Below are 20,521 nucleotides of genomic sequence, written 5' to 3' on the forward strand. Positions count from 1 at the left end.
AATTGAGAACTTGTGTTTGTTTCACTGGGCGCTGGAATGGAGCAGCTGCTTTTCTGTAACGGCGTGTTGGTGGAGGGCAGCATTACCCCAACACCCCCGTAGAAAGCCCGGATATCACAATGCACAAGCTAGCAGAACGGGGTGCTGTTCAACATGCAGCAGGGAAGAGATCAGTAATCACAAAAAATACCTGTAAATACAGAAAAGGAGAGCGACAGGAAAGAGGATAAAAAGCAATCTGACAAAGTGTGTTCTATGCATACTTTTATTAATAAAATATAAGATTTACAGCATATGTCAATGGACAGTGTGCTTAGAGAATTATCTAGTTGGATACTGAGACCAAAGTCAGTAGCTGGTTTTGGTGAGGACAAATTAAGCGTCAGATGACACGCCAGGGATCACCGCTACTGACAGAACCAAAAATGCTTCCCAAGACTAGCTTAAAACCCATGATTCTGTCCCAACGTGCGCAGCTGAGGTCCGAGAGGCAGTTTCGCTTGAATGGAGTATTGCTAGGAGGCTGCACTCTGTTCTGGGTGAAATCTACCTGGTCAGTTCTGTCGTCTCCACATTCTCGCTTCGTGTCTACGCTAAGCAACTTCTCAGGTATTCAGTGCATCATTCGGGATGTACAGACACACACAAGAGCAGCAGTCTTGACACCATGACCCTCAATCTTCCCCAAATAGCAGTCATGAAACCCACGCCATTCTTCAGAAAATGGAGGTGAATTGTGCCAGCTCTGATGCAAACGCGCCTAATTACTTCTTTGCCCTTGTGATAAGATAAAGAATAAACCTTGGCCCTGATCCCGTAAACACATATACACATGATTAATGTTATTCAACAAGTTGTTTCCTTAACTATTAGCAAGTATAGTCATAATTTGAGTAAAATTAGTCACCTGCTATGTAAGTAGGAGTAGGGCCTGCTTGTTTATTCACCCATTGGAAAACAGTTGCTGTCCCTGGGGCAGTTAAAATTTTTATTTTTACAAGGCTAACAGGTGAAAAAAAAGGAAAAAGTCCTTATAAAGGCTCATGGTCAGGCATGCATGTTACAAGACAAATATTGTATTTAAGAGAACCAGATGTAATAAATATTAGAAATTTTACATTTTCAAACCACTGCACAAGGACTTAAAGAAATTAAAGTATGGTTGCATTAGTAGTCCTGTTAACAATCTCTAACCCAGCCATAATTTTACAGCATAAAAAGTCTCTTAGTTGATCAGAAGATAGAGGCATTATAACAGCCACCTATAACTAAGCCACAGAAATAATTTAAATACAGGCAACTGAAAAATGAAAATTCTCCCAGTCAAGATAAGTTCACTACAACTTTAAACTTCATTCTGAACATTTCCATGAAGGAAGAGTAAACCTAAAAGCACAATTAGCAAAAATATCTGGAGGTTAAAACTCATGAGCCTTATAAAGCATCAATATCTAGGTGATCTTTGGATAAGCCTTATTTGCTGAGGAGTTTAAATCTCTCAAATAACTATGAACATTTATTTCATGCAGCTTCTGTACTCCACATATTTTCTGATCGTTGCACCATTTAACATTTCTGTAAGTGCAATAGCCGAAAGCCAGAAGAAACACTTGCATGGTAAAACTACATTTCCACTCAGTTACTGATAGCAAGAAAATACAGAAAACAGAGCATCCCAGAATGCAGTGTAGTAGTTATCTATGTAATCACTTGGTATTTTGTACTACATCACGTCATACCACCAGACAAAAATTCAGACAACTTTTTTAAAAGCCACAGGGGACTTCATACTCTAAACAAGGCATTAAAGGCATTGTATCCTAGAACAAGGCATTAAAGAAACCAGGATGAAACTGAACATTAAGATGTTAGTCCCATAAAATGGATTTTAAAACCTGAAAACTCTATTCCTGTTCCAATTTAAGCAATATTTTTAAAAAGAGCGTTTAAGGATACTGGAACAGTAACTGACCTGTTCAGATTATGGCAAAATCTGACAGCAGTTTATGGTTTTGAGGTGGAAGTGGTCAATGCATACTACGGCTGGTATTCTTATAATTCATGAATTAATGCAGGTGCTTGTGAAACCCCTCCCTCTCTTCATTCCCATGAAAAATAATTAATACTGGTTAAAATCATTACAAAAAACATCATTTTATTTTCATGCATCTAAGGTAAAACACAGAGTATTTGTATAAAGAGGTAGATTAAAAAAAAGAAAAACAGGTTCTCCATTCTTTGTCACTTTTATTCAGTAGTTTTGTTTGGTTTTTTTTCCTTATTTTCTCTTTTTTGGTGCCAGGCATGGCAAGGAGTGATTACAGTCAACTGTTTGTTAAAACATTTGTTGCAACACAGACCCCCTTTACCACTGACCCCAAACGGACCCATTTCATGTGCTTTATTTTGTTTGTTGGTTTTTTTTTTTTTTTCTATACACCACCACCAAGGCGAGGTGGAGGGGGACGAAAGGGAGAGGGGAAGTCCAGGAGGCCAGAAGAGGAGGAATGCTACAAGCCACAGCAAGAATGAGCTGTATTTAATAAAAAAAGGGGGCCACAAATGATACAGTAATGAGGTTACACAATTAAATCCCATAGCATGATTGAAGGCTTTCCCTGTGTTTGACGTCATCACAATGGAAGGCATAAAAAGTGGAGTAAACCGATGTTGATACAGTCCAACCTAGTCCATTAGGCAAGATGGTGCAAGTAGTCATTTAAATTAAAGAGTGCCCTATCCTCACCTAAATGGCTAGCAGACATGGAGAAGAACGCAGTGACGAGTCAACAGAGCTTTCTCCATGTAGCTATAAAAGTGTGTTGTCATATGGCACATTTTTAAACACTGGAAAGGGGTGCCATAATGGACCTCTCACTCTCTTTCTTTTACAGGTACAAATGCTAGATTCAACTATTTCAACTATGCAGGAAGTGGATTCTTCAGTTAGGAATGCCAACCCTAATTCATTTTGTCTTGAAATATATACAAGTTGTTTGTAGTAGCTACAGCAATTATGTTTTCCTTAGGATGCCAGGCTGTGTGTAGAATCTTCTTGTTGAAGTCTAGGCTGTCAACGCTGATTTCATCCTTCTTTCGTTTACCACTTGCGCATACTTTACGTGGCTTCAAAACGGTACGAGGTTTATTGTTTTCCCGGGATGCCTCTAAGGTGATGTCTCGCTTTGTGTTTCTGTCAAACATTCTGAAGAAGTTGTTGTAAGATCCCGTCATGACAATGCTGCAGACAGGGGGAAGGAAGAAAGTAACAGTTCAGTTGAAAGTAAGCTCTCCTTTTATGAAACCTCAGGGTCCCAGCTCACGCTGTCCCTGAGGGGACATCCTTGCCCCTACCTTCTACAATCTAAAGTGAAACTAAGGCATTTGAGTATTTTACAGATTTTTTTTTTTTAAAAGGGATCTTTTTCCTTAACTGGACCGTTTAAAGGTACACACTTTGTTACCTAAGCACTCCAATTTGAGCGTCATCATTCAGATCCTTATTCTACGTCAGCTTTTCAGTAAAACAAATACAATTAGAAGCTTCCCTGTCCTTCCTTTGCCTCAAAAAAAAAAAAAAATTGAACAGACAGATACTGAGAAAAAAAAAAGCTATGTCTGACAATACCAATAGGGATGCAATGAGCTGATTAGGTCTAGCAAACAAGCAGTTAATGACACAATTAACACAAAAGCAATAGCTGTCTTAAATGGTATTACTGGCTAGTCAGCCATGCCCAAGCGAGGTAGACCTGACAAATCATTGTGAGAAAGAAAATTCCTAGAAGGTTTTTTGCAAGTGTTCTACCTTTTGACAAGGCAGCTGAAATAGAAAACATACACACGGGTTCCCTAACAGGCCTGGTGCAGATTCTTACAGGTAGAGATCAATCAGACAACAGGGTCTGAGTACAACAGCCTTATTCCCATACAAATCATTCCAAAATCAGATCATAACAGATGACACAGCAAAAAAAGCAAAAACCCCGCCACAATTAGAAAAAAAAAAAAAAGTAATATAAACACTAGGCATACTAAACCTAATGGATTAGAGTATCTGTAGTATGTCACCAGTTAAAGTTTGGAGAAAACCATCTCTAATCCTACTGCTTCTTGCATCTCTCCCAGTTCAAGCAGCTGGAACATTAATATTTCACTCCTGCAAAGTGACAAAACTCAATTTCCAGTCAAATTCTACATCTCTTTAGTACAGTACGGCAATTCTCTATAATCCTATGCTACCTCAAGGGCCAAGAGCTAATATTCATACGTTGAAGTCTACTGAAGTACTAAAATATCATGCAAGCCAGTCCATGAATAAAACCAAACAGATACTTGAGACCATACTTTAAGTTGCCCGTTTTAAGAATAACTTACAAAGGTCTTAAGTGCATATAGAGAAGATTAAACTTGCCTGTCTGATCCATTCCAACAGCATTCAAATTTGTCAAAAATGCAATCATTCTCATACAGTGAACAAAGTTTACTTCTGAGGTATTCATGCACCTGGGAAAAAAAAACAGTTAAAGTGAATGAATATTGAACTTGCATACCTGTGAAAAAACCTTCATAGGTTCCCAAAGTAATTATCTGACTTTCACCCTCTTCACAGGAGCACACACAGCTCCCTCCTCTGACTGAATGGGTCAAGAGCAAAATGAACAGATGCATGAATTAACATGTTCTGCTCTGCAGAGATTTCAAATAAACTCAGATAGTAGCAAGTCACTTGGAGTGGGGAAAGAGACATCTCCCAAAACCTGGCAATTCTTCAGAATGCTTTCCCTCTCTGAGCAGTTACCATACCCTCACTACCCTTTTAGATATCTGAAAGGCTTTATCAGATTTGGCTTCTTTCTAAAAATCATGTTTTGGTGACTGATCTTTCTCCTGTGTATGATGAAGAGGATCCCTTCACAGATTTTCTTATAAAGGAAACACTATAGCAATTTTCAGTGCCAACTAAAAACATTTTCTGCAAAGGAAACTTTTTACTTCCCATTTTCTCCAGGAAAGAACAGAATACCAAGTCAACCGAAGACTCTAAGAGAGATGTGCTGTCTCATGGCTGAAGATTACCTTTCCACATTTCCACTGTGTAAGAGGGAGGCTTTTTCATACCCAAACATGGTTTTGGGTTCTGCCATCAGCCTGCAAATAGCAAGATCCTTTAGCCCATGTGTGGAACCCACAAATCTCATTGATGCTTTGCCTGGACATAAGGATCTACAGACAAAAATTTAACTGCCCCAATCAAGGCTATTAGTAAGACTCAACATCCTTCAAGGTTTTAATTTCTAGCCTACATCATCTTCACCGAATACCTGGTATGTTTCCACAGGTCTATTTTCCATATTTAAATCCCAGATCTTCACTGACAGGTAATCTCTAGTCATCATATATCGACCACTATGGCTAAATTTGACATCAGATATGGAAGAGATGATTTCGGAGAAAAATGATCTGTTGCTAGGATCTTCTGGTTCTTCAAACACTGTATAAAAATAAGATGGGCATTTCAAGAGGTAAGTTTACATCTCTTCCAATATGAGATACACACAAATTAGGTTAACATTTTCTCAATAAGCGTGCCACATTGGGCTACTCTGCCTGCGTGATCTAAAATAACTTTCAACAAGAAAGCTTTATAATACAATCGCCATACTCTGAAATATTTTATTTTCGTAGCGAGTCAAGGTCAGCTTGTAAGTAAGTGAACTACGCACTAATATTTGGAGTCTTCATTCATACATGTAAGATTTCTAGCATCAAGTACAGACCAAACAAGTAGTACTTGACCTCCTGAAGTCTGCAGAAAGCCACTCCTGGTCCTACTGTCTAGGCAAACTCCCCGCTTAAGCTGCTAATAAATTTAATTCACTACTTTTACTCTGGCAAAATATTAATCTAATTTTAAGATTTCTTTAGGTTTGAGGTCTTAGATCTATTAACTACACTACAGAAATCCAATACAAATACACATACACACACAATTCAGTTTTTAGTATATTTTTACTGAGTGCTTAGTTTCATCCAACAGCAAGATATCATATTCCACGAAAAGATAATGAACAATGCAGGACAGAACTTACATTTTGAATGTCTGTCACAGAGTGCCGACGCTCTCATATCACAGAGACGAATCGTGCCTTTACTGCTGCTGTATACAAAAGTATTACAGCTGTTTGGGTGGAACTCTGCAGCTGTTATCACCTCTGTGAGCTCTTCCATGTTGGCAGGCTTAATATCTACAATATCTACAGCGTTTTGTTAAGAAGTTTTCTCCAGTTTTTACAACTTATTTTTCAGCTTTTAATGTATTCAACAATGCTTTTTCAGGACTGTGAGACCCAGTAAGAAACAGGATAAAAGTTAAAAAGTCCCACTATTTGTCTAGAAAGCAAGACCATAACATTGCATTCTATATCAATTTGAAGTTAATTCTTCTAACAGCAAAAGCGTGCTTAATTTTTTGCTCCCCTTCAACAGTAATAAATTCTACACTACATGTAAGTTTTTTTTCACACAGATCTTTATTTTCCTTAAATCATAGTTATACTACTACATTATAAAGGCACATGTGATTTCTGCTCAGGATCCTGCTGATTTGTCCACAGATCTCCACTCCCAGCTATGTGGCTGAATTCCTGTGATCTTACTGCCTGCAATGTTTGTAGGTGGACATGTGAGAGGGGGTGATGTTTAGGTTAGAAGGCAAAAAAGAATAAATACTGTTGAGACAAGGATGGTACTCCTCTGACTTGCTGCTTACTGCAAGCTAAGAAAATTTTCACAAGGTAGTTTACTGTAATGCTGCCTTCCAGAACTGCTCATCTCACTTGAAACCTTAAAGCTTTTTTTCTCCTTTAAAAAGAGCTTGTTTTTCACCATGCAAATGACTACCTCTCCCTATATTGCTTATGCTGAGCTACCTCTCCAGAAGTAAAAGCCCTTACAACTACAAGGAAGAAATAACCAGGATATGGAAAAACATGGCTATAGGAAAATTTCTTCATGAAAGGAAATAAAATCCAATAGTTTTGTTGTAACCAAACTGTTCCCATAATAACAAACAATGCAAAAAGATACTAAAACTTCTGTCTGTAATTTCTAGGTGCCACAGGTTAATCCGCAAGTCATCCGCAGATAAGTAAGTTTCATAATCGCTATTAATGGAGATGGAATTGATGTGATACGTGTGAGCATTGGCAAATATTCTTCGTGGACTAGCTTCAACCATGAGGTCCATGGGCCTGAATACTGGCACCTGCAAAAAACAAAGCAATGGAAGTCTCAGATACAAATGTACTACAAACACATGAGCACTCACACTCACAGTCCTTCAGTACACCAAGCCGATTAAAGTATCTCAAAAATAACCTCAGCAGTAAACGTGTCTGCCAACTGGCAACACAGAAAATGTAAAGTTAATAATCTGATAGGGCAGTTATTCACCGAGCCACAGGCTAATCCGTGTGCCGGGGGCAGAGGGAGAGAAGTCACTTGAATGTGGCTAATTCACAGGGAGTAAGCTACTTACCCGTAGTGTTGTAACTGTAGTAGGATCCCTATACCGTCCATCTTCTTCCTTTAAATTGTAACCCTCTGGTCTTTTGTCCCTTTCACTGATTTTCCATAACTTTATTGTTTTATCTGAAATAAAACAGACACAGTTTAAAATCAAAGCTCTAGCAACGATACTAGTCTTCACAGTTGATGCATTTTAACACAAAGCCTTCAAAAAAGACAAGACCACCTACGTGTATCAAAAAAGACAAAAATACTGCTTGGAGAAAATAAGACAAGATAAAAAGCATTAAAAATACCTCCTCCACAGTTTGTTCTTTTTATAAAAGTTATTGCAAGTTTCAGTTAGAATCAGGATTGTTAATGAATGACTAATCTAAGCTCTCACACAGTTATACACATACGAAGGTCCTGAATGACGACTTAGCTAAGCCCTTGCGCTGTAAAGCAACCAAATTAGAAATGACTCACGTACCACCCCATGTTGTGGGCTTCTGTATCTAGGTAAGCCAGAACAGCCACATAGTTAAACAGCATAACTCCTGTGTAGCCACATCCCCAGATACTTGCATTTAAAACCATCTTCCTCCAGCCTTTTGAAAGCAGAGAGGATTAGACAAAATCCTAACAGCGAACATATGCAACAATAGGTTACCATGCAGAATTAACTACTGAGTCATAACTTACCATTTGTAGACAATAAAAACTGAGCAGCATTTTTCTGGGGTAACCACCTTATTTTGTTGATCTTCTCTTCAATTTCTAAACTTTTCAAGTAGTCAAACTCTGGTTCATGGCTTTGAAAGGTACTGTAAACATTGTATTCTCCCCTACTGTGAGACTGAGTTTTGTTCTGAAAAGAGAATTAAGTGATCAAGATATGTATGCAATGTACAGAATGCTTTTCAAGGCTGCGGGCAGAAGCCAGAACAAGGTATTTATGCAGCAAGACATATAGGCAGACTGCTAATTACCATAAGAATAGGTTAAGACTTCTACAGTCTATTGCTGACAACGCTAGACCTGCCACAAGTATCCTTTGGTGGACAACCTGCCTTATTTTAACGAGTCTGTAGAACACACAAAATGAGGATGATCTCTTTTGCAAGAACTCGATTAGAGTTTCTACTATTTTGGCTAAGAAAGCTTCTACTATTTTGAGTTAGAGAAGAGACAGTTATTGCAACAGCTTTCGATTTCTAAAGTTTCCAGAAACTCCCCATAGCCTCTTGAGTAATATCTCCAGCAAGTTCTCATATTAATTCTGAGCAGCTGAACTTATAAACTAACATTTTGCCTGAACATTCTAGGCATGATAAGTTTTATTTTTTCAAAATCTCACAAATTTTCATCATTCTCTCATCTTTATTTTTTAAGGAGAATATTCCCCAAGAGAACTACACAGCCACACATATGGCAAATCTACTCTGTGGGTAAGTTCAGCTTGCTAGACACACTATGGAAATTCCATGTCACCTCTAAATTTATACAAGCAGCTCCACTATTCCGGTTTATAATCTCCACATTCCCTGAGACCTTCTAAACTGCTTAAGAAACTTTTTCATTCTGGAGATGAGGCGAAAAAAGCTTAACACCTCTGCTGAATATGTTTTTGACATTAGAATTCATGCCTGCAGTTAGCCTCTTCAGGATGGAACAGTCTGGAAAACTGAGAAACCTCCAAACTTGCATAATTCCTCTTCCTAAAAGCCACGTTTTAGGCAGTGGCTTCTTAGCACTAATATTGCGCTGCATGGACTGAACCTTAAGTTCCCTGCAATGGGTAAGGTGACAGAAAACTGGAACCATTTCTGAAATAGCGCTCACTAGGTGTACCTGAAATTAATTCAAGCTTAATTTTATGATATATTCCTGTTCCACCCGTTTCAAGAGGTTGCACCATCAGATGCCTTTCCTGTGATATGTTCTTGACTACAGACTTTGCTCCTTCCTTCTCCTGTGTGTCTCACATCCATCCATTCATTTCATCCCTTAATACACCACTAAAACACTAATACGATCTTTGCTAGCCCACATTTGTCACGTTCCTTGCATCACATTCTCTTGCTTCATACCCTTATGTTAATAGCTTGCAGGGATTCTTACATTTTACAATAAGCTATGGAGGAGGGAAAAGTGGAAAAAAATACTTGGAAATAAAATTTGGGACTAGAATATTGTACCACACCTATCAATTTTACTGGCTTTCCCACCCCAGAGAACGGAAGGAACTAAGTTTCAGTTAGATCTAACAAGTTAAGCAGAGTCACTGCCTCAAACAGACAACTTCTAAAGTAAATCTATTGGGCTTTAGGAAACGCTGGTCAGGATTCAGGGAACCTTCCTTCAATTCCGTACTTACCATAATGATTGAGTCTTAAATATACTTCTTGTGTATTCCAGTAAAACTCTACAAGACTGGAATAATATATAAAAGCAGTAATATATGAAACTTATCTTTGGAATAAAAGCAAAATTTAAACCATCAGACCATCTTATGGCACTCAAAAAAAAAAAAAAAAATCAAAACAAGAAGAGGTGTTGGCCCAAGTGCCTTATGTTAAATCCCAATTTAGGTAATTACAGGCTGCCTACGCAAATTCCTCCCTCGGTTTCAATTAGATACAGTATTCATTTCCTGCCTGATACTTATGTAATGTCACTTGCTTCGCACTGCAGAAGGGCTGCCACATTCCAATTCAGAGGAGGCAGCATTTTGACAGTGGGTAGAGTTACACGAGTTTGTAGAACTCTATAGAGAGCGCTTGTGTTTTAGTGTTTTGGGTATTTTTTCCTGTACGTATGGTCTGTAAGTACTCTGGAATGCACTGTGCCAGAAGGTGGTACGTAAATCCAAAGAAAATACTTTAACAATTGTCTTTTAGATACTTTTACATACAAAACTTGCTCTAGACAGTAGTGTATATGTCGTAACTACTAATGCATTAAGGAATTCAGTCTACACTGTTCATTCTCTAAACATGGATGAGTCAAATTATGCCAAAACCAATTTTGTGCAACTTTATCTGATAACTCAGGCAGATCTTACTATATCTAGATTCACAGATCTTAAGGATATGAGCCATGGGTTATGCAGCAAAATCAAAAGTAGTCATTTAAGGACAACTCACCTGAGAACAGGCAACTAGCTATTTAAGCTTTAAGCTTAAGTAAAGGATCCTTCAAGGATGCAAGCTAAAACTCAGACTTCAAAAACCAAAACAACAAGACCGCAAGAATTTGTGCCTGAAAGTATAAGGAAATTACCGTAAGGATGCTCTACATACAATGTTCATCTCAGACTCCAGCCAAAGAAATTTAGGAAGAGGCTAGTCAGTCAAGAACACCCCACTAGATGGCATCAACTGACCACAGGGATTTATTCATAATACGAAGGTACTGCACTTGAATTGCCTGCGTACCAGCAGAAAGCAACTTGTTCTAGGGAACTGTGAAATTTGTTAAGTTTAAGATTTTCAGAACTGAAATAGAATGAAACACTAAGGGAAGAAATAACAGTGTGATTTTTCTAAGTAGTGAGATGTCAGAAGTGCCTTTTTATCCTCTCCCAGAAATAAATTCTAACCAAGTCAGTTTCTAACTATGGCCTTAGTTAAAACTCAAGCACGCCATCTCAGCTTTCCCACCTTTAACATGGGAGTAGAGGCCCTTTGCTAGCACTAGAAAATTGTTCTGTAGAATTCTGCAAAGACCAACAGAACAAGTATAAAATGAAAATATACCTTTGCTATTATGATTTTAACCTGATTGATATCAGAATGGAAAAGGACATCTTAGGTCACAGTTACATACTCACTTAAAGGTAACTTTTATCTCTCCAACTACAGTGAAATCTAAAATAATAATCACAGACAAGTAGAGTCACTGTGAAACAACCAACTTTAGCTTCCCCAAGGTCTTTTTGTGTCTTACTCCCTCTTTTTTGTTTTCCCTTTAAAGACTCTTCAGACCACAGCTAAAGAGTGTTTAAAGAGAAATTAATTTCTAAGTGTCACAAAGTTCTTAATTTCTTCACTCTTTCATTTCATTATTTTAATCACTTATGACACAACCACACACTTTGTCAAAGTGTTTTTATAAAAGCATGCTCCTTTTCTTTAAAAAGAGAATGAACAGGAACAGAGAAGAATATTAAATATGCTTTAAGTAGTTAGCACTCACCTCCTGCTCCTGTTGAAAGATGACAACTCTACCTCCTTTGTCTCCTGTTGCTAACAACTCTCCAGAATGGTTAAATTCTACTGTAGAAATTATATCCGCTGCATAGGAACAAAAATAAACCCCATGAGTTAATAATTCTTCTAAATACTGAGTGTCCAAGAAAGCGATGATTATAAGTAAAAAGGAAAATGCATACTTCAATTCTTTTACGTTACAAAATACAAGTAGGGGTTTCTTCAAAAATACAGAAGTAATTTTTTTAAAGCTATACACTTGAAAACCAGTTACTAGCTCACTGTGCCAGTTTCAAGTTCAGTGTCGTGCACTGAATTGTTTTTAAAGGTTTGATATTGTCACTTCTTAGAACTGTTTTTTTTTCTGTAAGGACTGCTACTCTAGTATAGAAGTGGATTTTCATTACGCACTGTAACAGCAGAGATTGTGTACATACATACTCCTACCTTTATTTTCTCCATTCTTTCTAATAGAAGATTTAGATACAACCATTACCCATATGATCTCAAAGCCTTTTCTTGAAGCCTTCCCTGCCCTGCCCCAGGACTCTGTACACATTTGACAACACAAGGGCAAAATGTACTAGGTGGAGATGTTCAGACATCAGTGTCTAAGGAATGCAAGGAACAAAAACTGCTACAGAAAATTAGGAAATAAATTCAACAGACTGTCTCTAAAACAACTGAGAATCTCTTCTGGATGAGGAAGGTTTACACTACCACAATTATTTTTATATGAAGTGCTAAAATTAACTTGTGAATATACATTGACAAAAAAGGTCATACCTAGCATCAAACTGATCTGTTCATACAGCAAAAAGGACAAATTACATGCCCCTCATACTTTCCAATAGTAGAATCAGAAGCCAAGTCATTCTTCGAATGCCAAGTTCAAATTGCAATACAACTATATAAATCTAATTTTCTGCAGAAGAAATACCTCAGATGTTTACATATGCAAGTCTTCAGGCTATTCAACTTTCATGTCAGTCTAACATAGATAAACACTGTATCCACATTTTCTACTGGACGGTTTCTTCCTTCTCTGTTTTAGAGTTAAAAAAGGCCTCGTACCTGCTCTACAGACCGAAAGCTACTGCTGAATGTTCCGAAACTAAACAGACACTATTGTGCAGCATATCACAGAAGCTATCTGATCATAGACAGCAAAAGGGTTAATCCATTTTGAAGAAGTGAAACATGCAGGATTCTCCTCTTGTTCGCTTTTAATACCAAAATGGAATTTAACATCATGCTCGGGTTGTCCCAAACACATGGGCGGTGGCCTCGCAGGACCAGCAAGCTGTTCTTTAGTAACTGCGTTACACAGCAGCTACAAGCATGCAGCGTATCTGTCTGAAACCTGCACACTGCAAAGACAGCCTAGACAAGCAGGCCAAACTGGGCTGCAAAATTCTCTAACAAAAGCAAAAGATGCAGAGTCAGATTCTTGGCACAAACAGGTATGTACAGCTCAGTGTGTTTGCTAATATACAGCACAAACTGCTATATAAGAAAGGATGAACACAAGATTATCCTATCGCCATCACCTCCCTTGCCATGATTATCTGGCACTGCTGAAACAAACAGGCTGACATTTCTAAAGAACACTGTGTTAAGGACATAAATACGACATAAACTTGTATATAGAGAAACCAGGATCCAGATCACACATAGAAAGACGTCAATTTCCGTGCGCTTTTTTTTTTCCTGGAAGGTAATGATTACTTTAGCCATTCATTAACATATTTGTGAACAAGATGAAGTGATTTATCTCACGTCTTTAAGTCTTAAGACTGCATACCATTCAGATGAAGATAAGGCATTCAATATGCACCCTTCACCCAGGTGAACTGGGCATAAAGGTAACATACAATTAATCAAATCCAGTATGCAGAAAGAGTGAAGTGCAAATTGAGCAATCCAATTTTGACTATTCCATACAATGCAAACGACATTACTGTAGTCCTCTAAAAGGAGGAGAGCTTAAGGAAGTTAACAATTAGTTGAAGAAAAACAACTGTAACTCACCACTCAATGGTGAGAAGTATACAGAATAATTACATTTTGAAAAACATTGAGCGATTTCACACTGCAAGCTAAGCTAGTTTAAAACAGAGAAGATGATACAGCAAGTTATCGGCAGATCTAAATGTGTGCATGTATGTGGAGAGAGAACAGCAAAAAAAAAAATTGCCTTAACAATCTTATATACCCATCTAGGATTAGATGGATAAATTCATCATAGTACTTATTTGGTGAAAGTCACTTAAAAGTTTTACAAGGTCAAAAGCCTTAGGCTTGAAGCCTTATGATTAGAACAGGCAGCAACAACAGCCAGAAAAGCCTGAAATTAAGGGATAATACCTCCATTTTCTTAGGTCTGCTGATGTAATAGATATTGTATTTAATATGCATGTCTCTCATACAGCAGAAAGCTAACACCTTCCTGTAACATTTCTAGACATTCTCACTTCTGGCATTTATTTTAACTTGCAAGATCATCCAAGCTTGGTATCAGTGATCTCCTCCAAAGCTGACAGAAGTCCTGCTTTGTCTACAGGCTCAACTGCGTGAACGAACTTTCAGTACTAACATCCCCATGCATTTAAAAAGTCTGCCAGGCTCAGTCAGTGATGACAAGGTACTCAAAACTCCCCAGTGCCTGATCAACACTACGCAAAAGATATTTTCAAGTCCTCTGATCAATTTTAAATTAGAAACAAAATGCATTCCTTAGCAATCACAACAGAAAATTATTTATTAGTTTTTAAACGCAAGCTACATATCTATAATCTGACTTGACTTCTACACTGTAATCTTGGACTATTGCCTTTCCAAGGACAAAACAAACATGCTGAAAAAAGTAGGCAGAAAAATGGTTTCTGCTTAACCAGTCCCAAAACAGGGTCGAGATGCATATTTTATACAAAAATCAGTACTGGAGAGCACAGCAACCAATCACACATTTTAAATCCAGTAACTCACCGTTAAGAATATTGTATTCCCATACCTTGGTCAAAGAAAGAGACAGACATCAAGGCACTGGTGTTGAATTGGGTGGATTTAATAGTGTTTGAGAATTGACAGGGGAAGCATTTCATCTTCTGCAGTGCACTGATTTGCTTGTGTATTTTCATCTGTATTAACACCCTCGCTGCCAAATAAAATCAGTGTTATCCTTTTCTTTTCAAATGGTAACTATAATTCCCCGTGATAGTTACATGTAGGGTTATTTTAGTCCTTCAGCGCTGCAGCGGGCAAAACAGCATCTATAGAGCGCCCTGCCTTCTCTCTGCCTCCTCCCTTTTTGAACATGCTATTTTTGCTACAGTCTCTAGGTGGGAGTCTTGCAAACACAGCGAGCTGCTCTCACTGCCCAGACGCTTGTAAATGATCCCTTCTATACATAAAGAGGGCTAGGGAGGAATATCTGAGGGCTAAGCAGATGTATAGGTGCTCTACTGTCACCAACACCAATGGCTTCTGGAAATATGATGCACTCTGTTGTTTACCGCTGAATTCATTTCACTGCCCTCTTCTTCAAGCACCAGTATCAGAGATAAATAACCACCAAAACCTTATCTGATAACCATACACCTCACAGGATATACTTAGATAGCATTATTCGTTAACAGACTTTCACAAAGTTACCCATGCCTTGGAGATCAGATCTGTCTCTCTCCTCTCCCCAAGCATCTCAAGACATATTTATCACCAAGATGAAGCGTGACATTTCAAGTGCTGAGATTTTAAAACACTACAGGCCAACATCAAACACACAAGATGAAGACATCATTCCGACAAAAGCAAAAAACAGGACAGAAATGTCTATTTACATTCCTGTAGCATATCTGCAATACGTGTACCAAGTTTCTCCCTCTTGCACAACCCGGGATAGACAGCCTAGGGGTTACTGTCATTTCTAAAAGTACTTCTTGTCAGATGTATACGGTTCTTCAGCTCCCCTTAAATATCCCTTCATAAACACTTGTTAACACTGTAGATACACTTCTGAGACTACTAAAAACTTCCAAACAATGGTTTTCAGTGATTTGAAAGCAAAGGGCGGTGGGAGGGGGAATCACCTACACAACCTGAAGTCCATTTACTGCTGTTGTGCATGTACAGTACCAAGGGAAAATGTTTTGCAGCAGGTTGAGTGAAACGCTATAATCAAACACAGAACTACTGTACAGTTGTATCCCGTCCTCAAAGAAACAAAACACACTACAGTCAAACCAAGCCAGTGACCTTAAAAATGCCAAACTGTAAACAGAGGCTTCTGGTCCCTGACCTACCAGCACACACCAACAGGGCAGGGTCTGCTTTCCCAGGAGTCCTCAAAACTTCCGGACAGTTCTCCCAGATACAGCAGCTACAATCCAGTTTTTTGCAACTGCTATCAAGGTTGCTTTTTCTTCTGCACACGATCTTTATTTTTCACAACCTGCTCTAAGCTTCTGACGTATTGCTCCAATGGTACATCTTCACTTTAAGTGCTCTAATAGAAACCAAACCACAGCAAGGTCTGGACACTGACCTTCACTAGATTCAAGCGAGACTAGCTTTTCCCGTGGTAGACATGGAGACAAGAATCCAAAGAACCAAAGGAATCAAAACAAGGTGTCTAGCTTTGCCAGAGAACAGAATGGGGGAAAAGACATTTATCTCCAAGTTTTGATAATGCTTCAAGAAACATGTTCGCAGTTCACCATGTAAAAGGGAGACACACCAGAAGCTCCCAAGCAAACCTGATCCAGTGGCAGACACGCACTTCTGCTGATCAATCATCTTGCAAGAGAACAGTCACTCAACACAAATCTAACTTGTTTCCTAGTGGGCTTCTGAAGATAACAATCACAATTTCAGAATTTTTAGTCAATATTTGTTACAGCAATTGTTGCTATTTTGAGTAAGTCACCTGTCATGTCAGGTAGGATTTAGATGGTTTGAAAAACTGAGGCCCTACACCAGTTCACTTATGAAAGATGACCAGTCCAAACGAAAAGAGGCAGATTACACTGTTCAAAGACAGGTGAATAAAGGAATCCGACACATCTCAAATGCCCTTTCCCCCTTTAACGGAAAGCAATGTTTGAAATAAGGAAAACTCAGTCACTGATACTAAAAAACATTTTCACACTTTGGGGGCTTTCCACATTTTTCAGTGAATCCCGAACAAGAACCACATACGCACTATCACGAGCAAGCCTCCCGAAGTATTAGAAAGGGTTGTGCTTAAGTTTTACCACTGTCAACAAGCCTACGGAATGAGGGAATAAAACAGCTTTATCAATCCAAACAAGCAAAAAAAAAAAAAAATACTGTAATCCAATATGACTTAGTTCCAGAAGGCCCACTGTGAACATGAAAAGCAATTCTGTATTAAATTTGTTTCCAATAATAGAATAAAAGGTATTTTATTAGTACAGAAGAGGCTATCTATTTTAATGTACCATGAACTTTATATAAACTCCGCTTATAAAACATGCTTGGTAGGCAAAACATGTCACCTACTCTACAGCAGCAAGTCAATCATGGCAGTGAACAAAGAGCGTCTTTATTTCACCGGACCTAAAAGGTTTCTGTGCAAGTTTCTGGAATCACATTGATCTGCTGCCTAAGCAGAGAGCAAGTAAATCAGTATGTTTACACAAGTGGAGCAATGTCCTGATGTTTCCAAGGTCTGAACAAAGAATTGTAGTATTTAAAAAGCATTTTGGTCCTTCTTAATTGTTTATACACATTCCTAGTGGCTCAGAATGCCATTTCTGGAATTTTCCAAAGTAGCAACTCAAGGAAATCTCATCCATAATGTAGAGCAGATTACTTTCAGGTTGGCAATTCTGTCCTAAGGAGTAAAAAAGCAATTCACTGACCAAATGTGGAGCATACTTCCTCAGTCTGAAGGCCTTAAGTATAGAAGAAGCTATTTTGATCAAACTAGACATCAACTGATCTTTCCAAAGATACTTCAGAAACTGTCTGGAATGGAAAAGATCAAGAGAACAACTTTCAGGATCATTACTAAAAATCCAAGAAACCTCAAAAATCCACAAATTGAGGAAGCAGCACAGGAATGGATAAACATCATCAGGCTTAAAGACAATGAAATATTTGAATACAATACACAATTACTGCACATACCCGAGTAATTCTTCCTAGGCTATCTCTAAAGATAAAGTCAACATGCTCAAAACTGAGCAAGAGTGTCTGTCCAGGAGAACTTCCAGACCTTAAGTGTCTGGATATCACTTGTGAGTTGTTTGGTCCTTTCTAATCAAGGGTGAAGCAAAACCTTCCTGCTTCAGACTACTAAACAGATGCAGCTTCCAAAAACTCAAGCTTTAGTCACAGCTAATGACAGAATATTGTGACTTTTTATTGGTCTTTCTTGTTTCCAGTAATTATTTTGTTATGGAGTTATGTACTTCATTGTTGGGGAAAAAAAGCAACCAAAAACACTAGAGAGAAAACAAAAGCTCCTCTAAGGCTTCAAATATTTTAACAAGCTACACAATGCACTCTGTATGTCTGAGTCATCCAAACATCACCCCATTGTTTGCATTATTTCGATTTACCACACTTATCAAGAGTGGCAATAATAATATATTGTGTATTAAGTCTCCAAAGCTAGATAGTAAAGTGGTAATCTCAAAGTGAAAGGAAGGCTGTTTAAGTAAGATTAAGAAAGAGTGACCATCCATGTGTATTTGCAGAGAAGAGAGCTCCCAACACAGGATACCACAACTCTACTCACCAGAGAAAGAATGAGAGAGCAGAATGCCAAGCACTATTTAGTACTGATGGAATAAAAACAAAACACCCTCTGCGCTCCAGCCTCATCCCTAATTTATGTATGTAGAGAGGGGGAAGGGAGCACAGGGATTGTATACTTTAAAGTTACCATGCCCGGTTTTACTATTGACTTATTTCCCTTTTCTTCATTCACTTTCAACAGTGATTCTCTGCATTCATTCCATCTCTCAGAAGTGACTAGGCAACAAAACCAAAGGCAGTTGGGATAAGGCATTCCTACCCCTGAATTTACTTTTCAAGAGTTATTCCAGAAGTCTTTTAAACAGATCTCTTCTTTACTAGCAAAGGACATTAAAAATGTTTTAATTCCTCAGAAATATGGAGACAGGATTAAATACAAGCAACACAGAGGTAAATAAAGGGGTTAGCCTTATGGCAGAAATTCTCACTCCTGTGCCATGAAGCATCGCACGAGCCATCTGGTTACCTGTTCTCTCCTAAGTACCAGTCCGGCAATACTGCTGCACACAAAGAGCGCACAAAGCACCTTCACAGGGAGGGGAGTGGAATTTGTTTCATGGCCAGCTAGCTTTACACTGCTGCTGGCCTTACCAGGGTTAGAACACAAACATGCAGGAAGTGAAGACCTACTTCAAGCAGCAAACAGTACTAAGCTGGATTTGTTGGCTTGCGGGAATCTGGGAAATCTACACACAGGGAGAAAGATTTACAGAATGTTCTCTAGCATCCACGCTCATTCCAAGTGCTCTAGGCCCTGTGATGCTGAAAATAAAAAACACAACATCATCGTGAACTCACAATTTTCCCCATTGATTTTTGAAAGCATTCTAGTCCTGTTTGGTGAAGATGTATTTAAACGTTGAGACTCCCCCAGTTCTATTTATGTATGTATCTGTGTATACTAGACACACAAAGAGGATACCAGTCTCCAAATAGCGAATACATTTAGTACTTCACTTCAGTTCACTGCATAAACTACTCACCCTAAGTAAAATAACCAAATATAAAACTTGTCAAGCAGTCCTAAAAGCCCCTACTTTCCCTCTATTTCTTGGACTTTCCTATATTCCCATTTCTTTTATTTTATTCACTCTTTCTTCTCCCCTTCTTTGACAGCCTTTGAGGAGAAATATCACTTTCTAGAACAGGCAAGTCCCAGTTCAACTAGGAGTTCAACTTTGGATTTGAAAGTCTGAGTGATTTACTCATTATTATTTATTATCACACATCTTATTTTTATCTTTCTGTTCAGTTCCCTAAAATAAACATCGGACCCCTCCTGATAAAGCTTTTTCCTGTAGCTTCCTAAATCACACTAGCATGACTGATGCCTTGCAACTCTGATTCAGTTCACACTGGGCCAACAGGTGAGCGTGGCTCTACTCTCCAGTGGCAAAGCATGGCTCACATTGTACCCCTAAGTATGCCACATCCTTCTGAGACTGCTCTTTATGCTGCCAAACCTACACACTAGCAACGACGGCCAGAACTCTGTTACCACCAGCGTTCAGAAGCAGGGCCTCGAATCCAGTCACTTTTTTTAATGGAAGCAGGAACAATACAAGCTAAGGGAAGGGACCAGTACTGTAAGAAAACTATTTCATAGGATGTACGCATAGTAGGATGGCTTTGAATTTACAGATGCATTTATAACATGTCCTTAGATAGCCTAGAGATAATGCAACTTAAGTACTAAGCTCAAAATAATGTTATTGTGTGGTTTTGTAACTTTTATGCAAACACCTGTTTTTGTTAAGCCTTCTTAGAAAAACACAACAGTTACTGAGCAGTAAACTTCCATTCCCTCCCACTGAAATAATACAGCAATACTAGCCTTAATCTTGTTGCCACTGGTTTATGAAAGGCTAGTATTTCTCCTAAATAGCTTTAGGAAACCCAACGCTCAGAGGAGAATCCAACTCCAAATCCATCTGCCCTACACAATAGGAGCTGCTTCCATCTGCAAATCAGCGAGAAGATGGCATTAGAACTGCAGAGAACAGAACTGAAATAGA

The 20,521-nt window shown here is 38.5% G+C and overlaps 1 protein-coding gene across 4 annotated transcripts in view; it reads right to left on the bottom strand.

Moving 5' to 3' along the window:
* Positions 1-247: 247 nt before the first annotated feature.
* PPP2R2A (protein phosphatase 2 regulatory subunit Balpha) overlaps positions 248-20,521 on the bottom strand; it is a 41,366-nt gene continuing 21,092 nt past the window's right edge. For all 4 annotated transcript variants that reach the window (XM_086767757.1, XM_010129719.2, XM_086767759.1 and 1 more), the window contains 8 exons: positions 11,710-11,807; positions 8,215-8,380; positions 7,541-7,653; positions 7,090-7,267; positions 6,093-6,257; positions 5,325-5,494; positions 4,415-4,506; positions 248-3,241 (listed from right to left, as the gene is read on the bottom strand). In XM_086767757.1, the coding sequence (XP_086623883.1) occupies positions 2,962-3,241; positions 4,415-4,506; positions 5,325-5,494; positions 6,093-6,257; positions 7,090-7,267; positions 7,541-7,653; positions 8,215-8,380; positions 11,710-11,807 (1,262 nt within the window). In that variant the 3' untranslated portion in view covers positions 248-2,961. The remainder of the gene's footprint in view (positions 3,242-4,414; positions 4,507-5,324; positions 5,495-6,092; positions 6,258-7,089; positions 7,268-7,540; positions 7,654-8,214; positions 8,381-11,709; positions 11,808-20,521) is intronic.

This window comes from Chlamydotis macqueenii, chromosome 27, assembly GCF_036417535.1.
Source record: "Chlamydotis macqueenii isolate bChlMac1 chromosome 27, bChlMac1.mat, whole genome shotgun sequence".
Lineage (NCBI taxonomy): Eukaryota > Metazoa > Chordata > Aves > Otidiformes > Otididae > Chlamydotis > Chlamydotis macqueenii.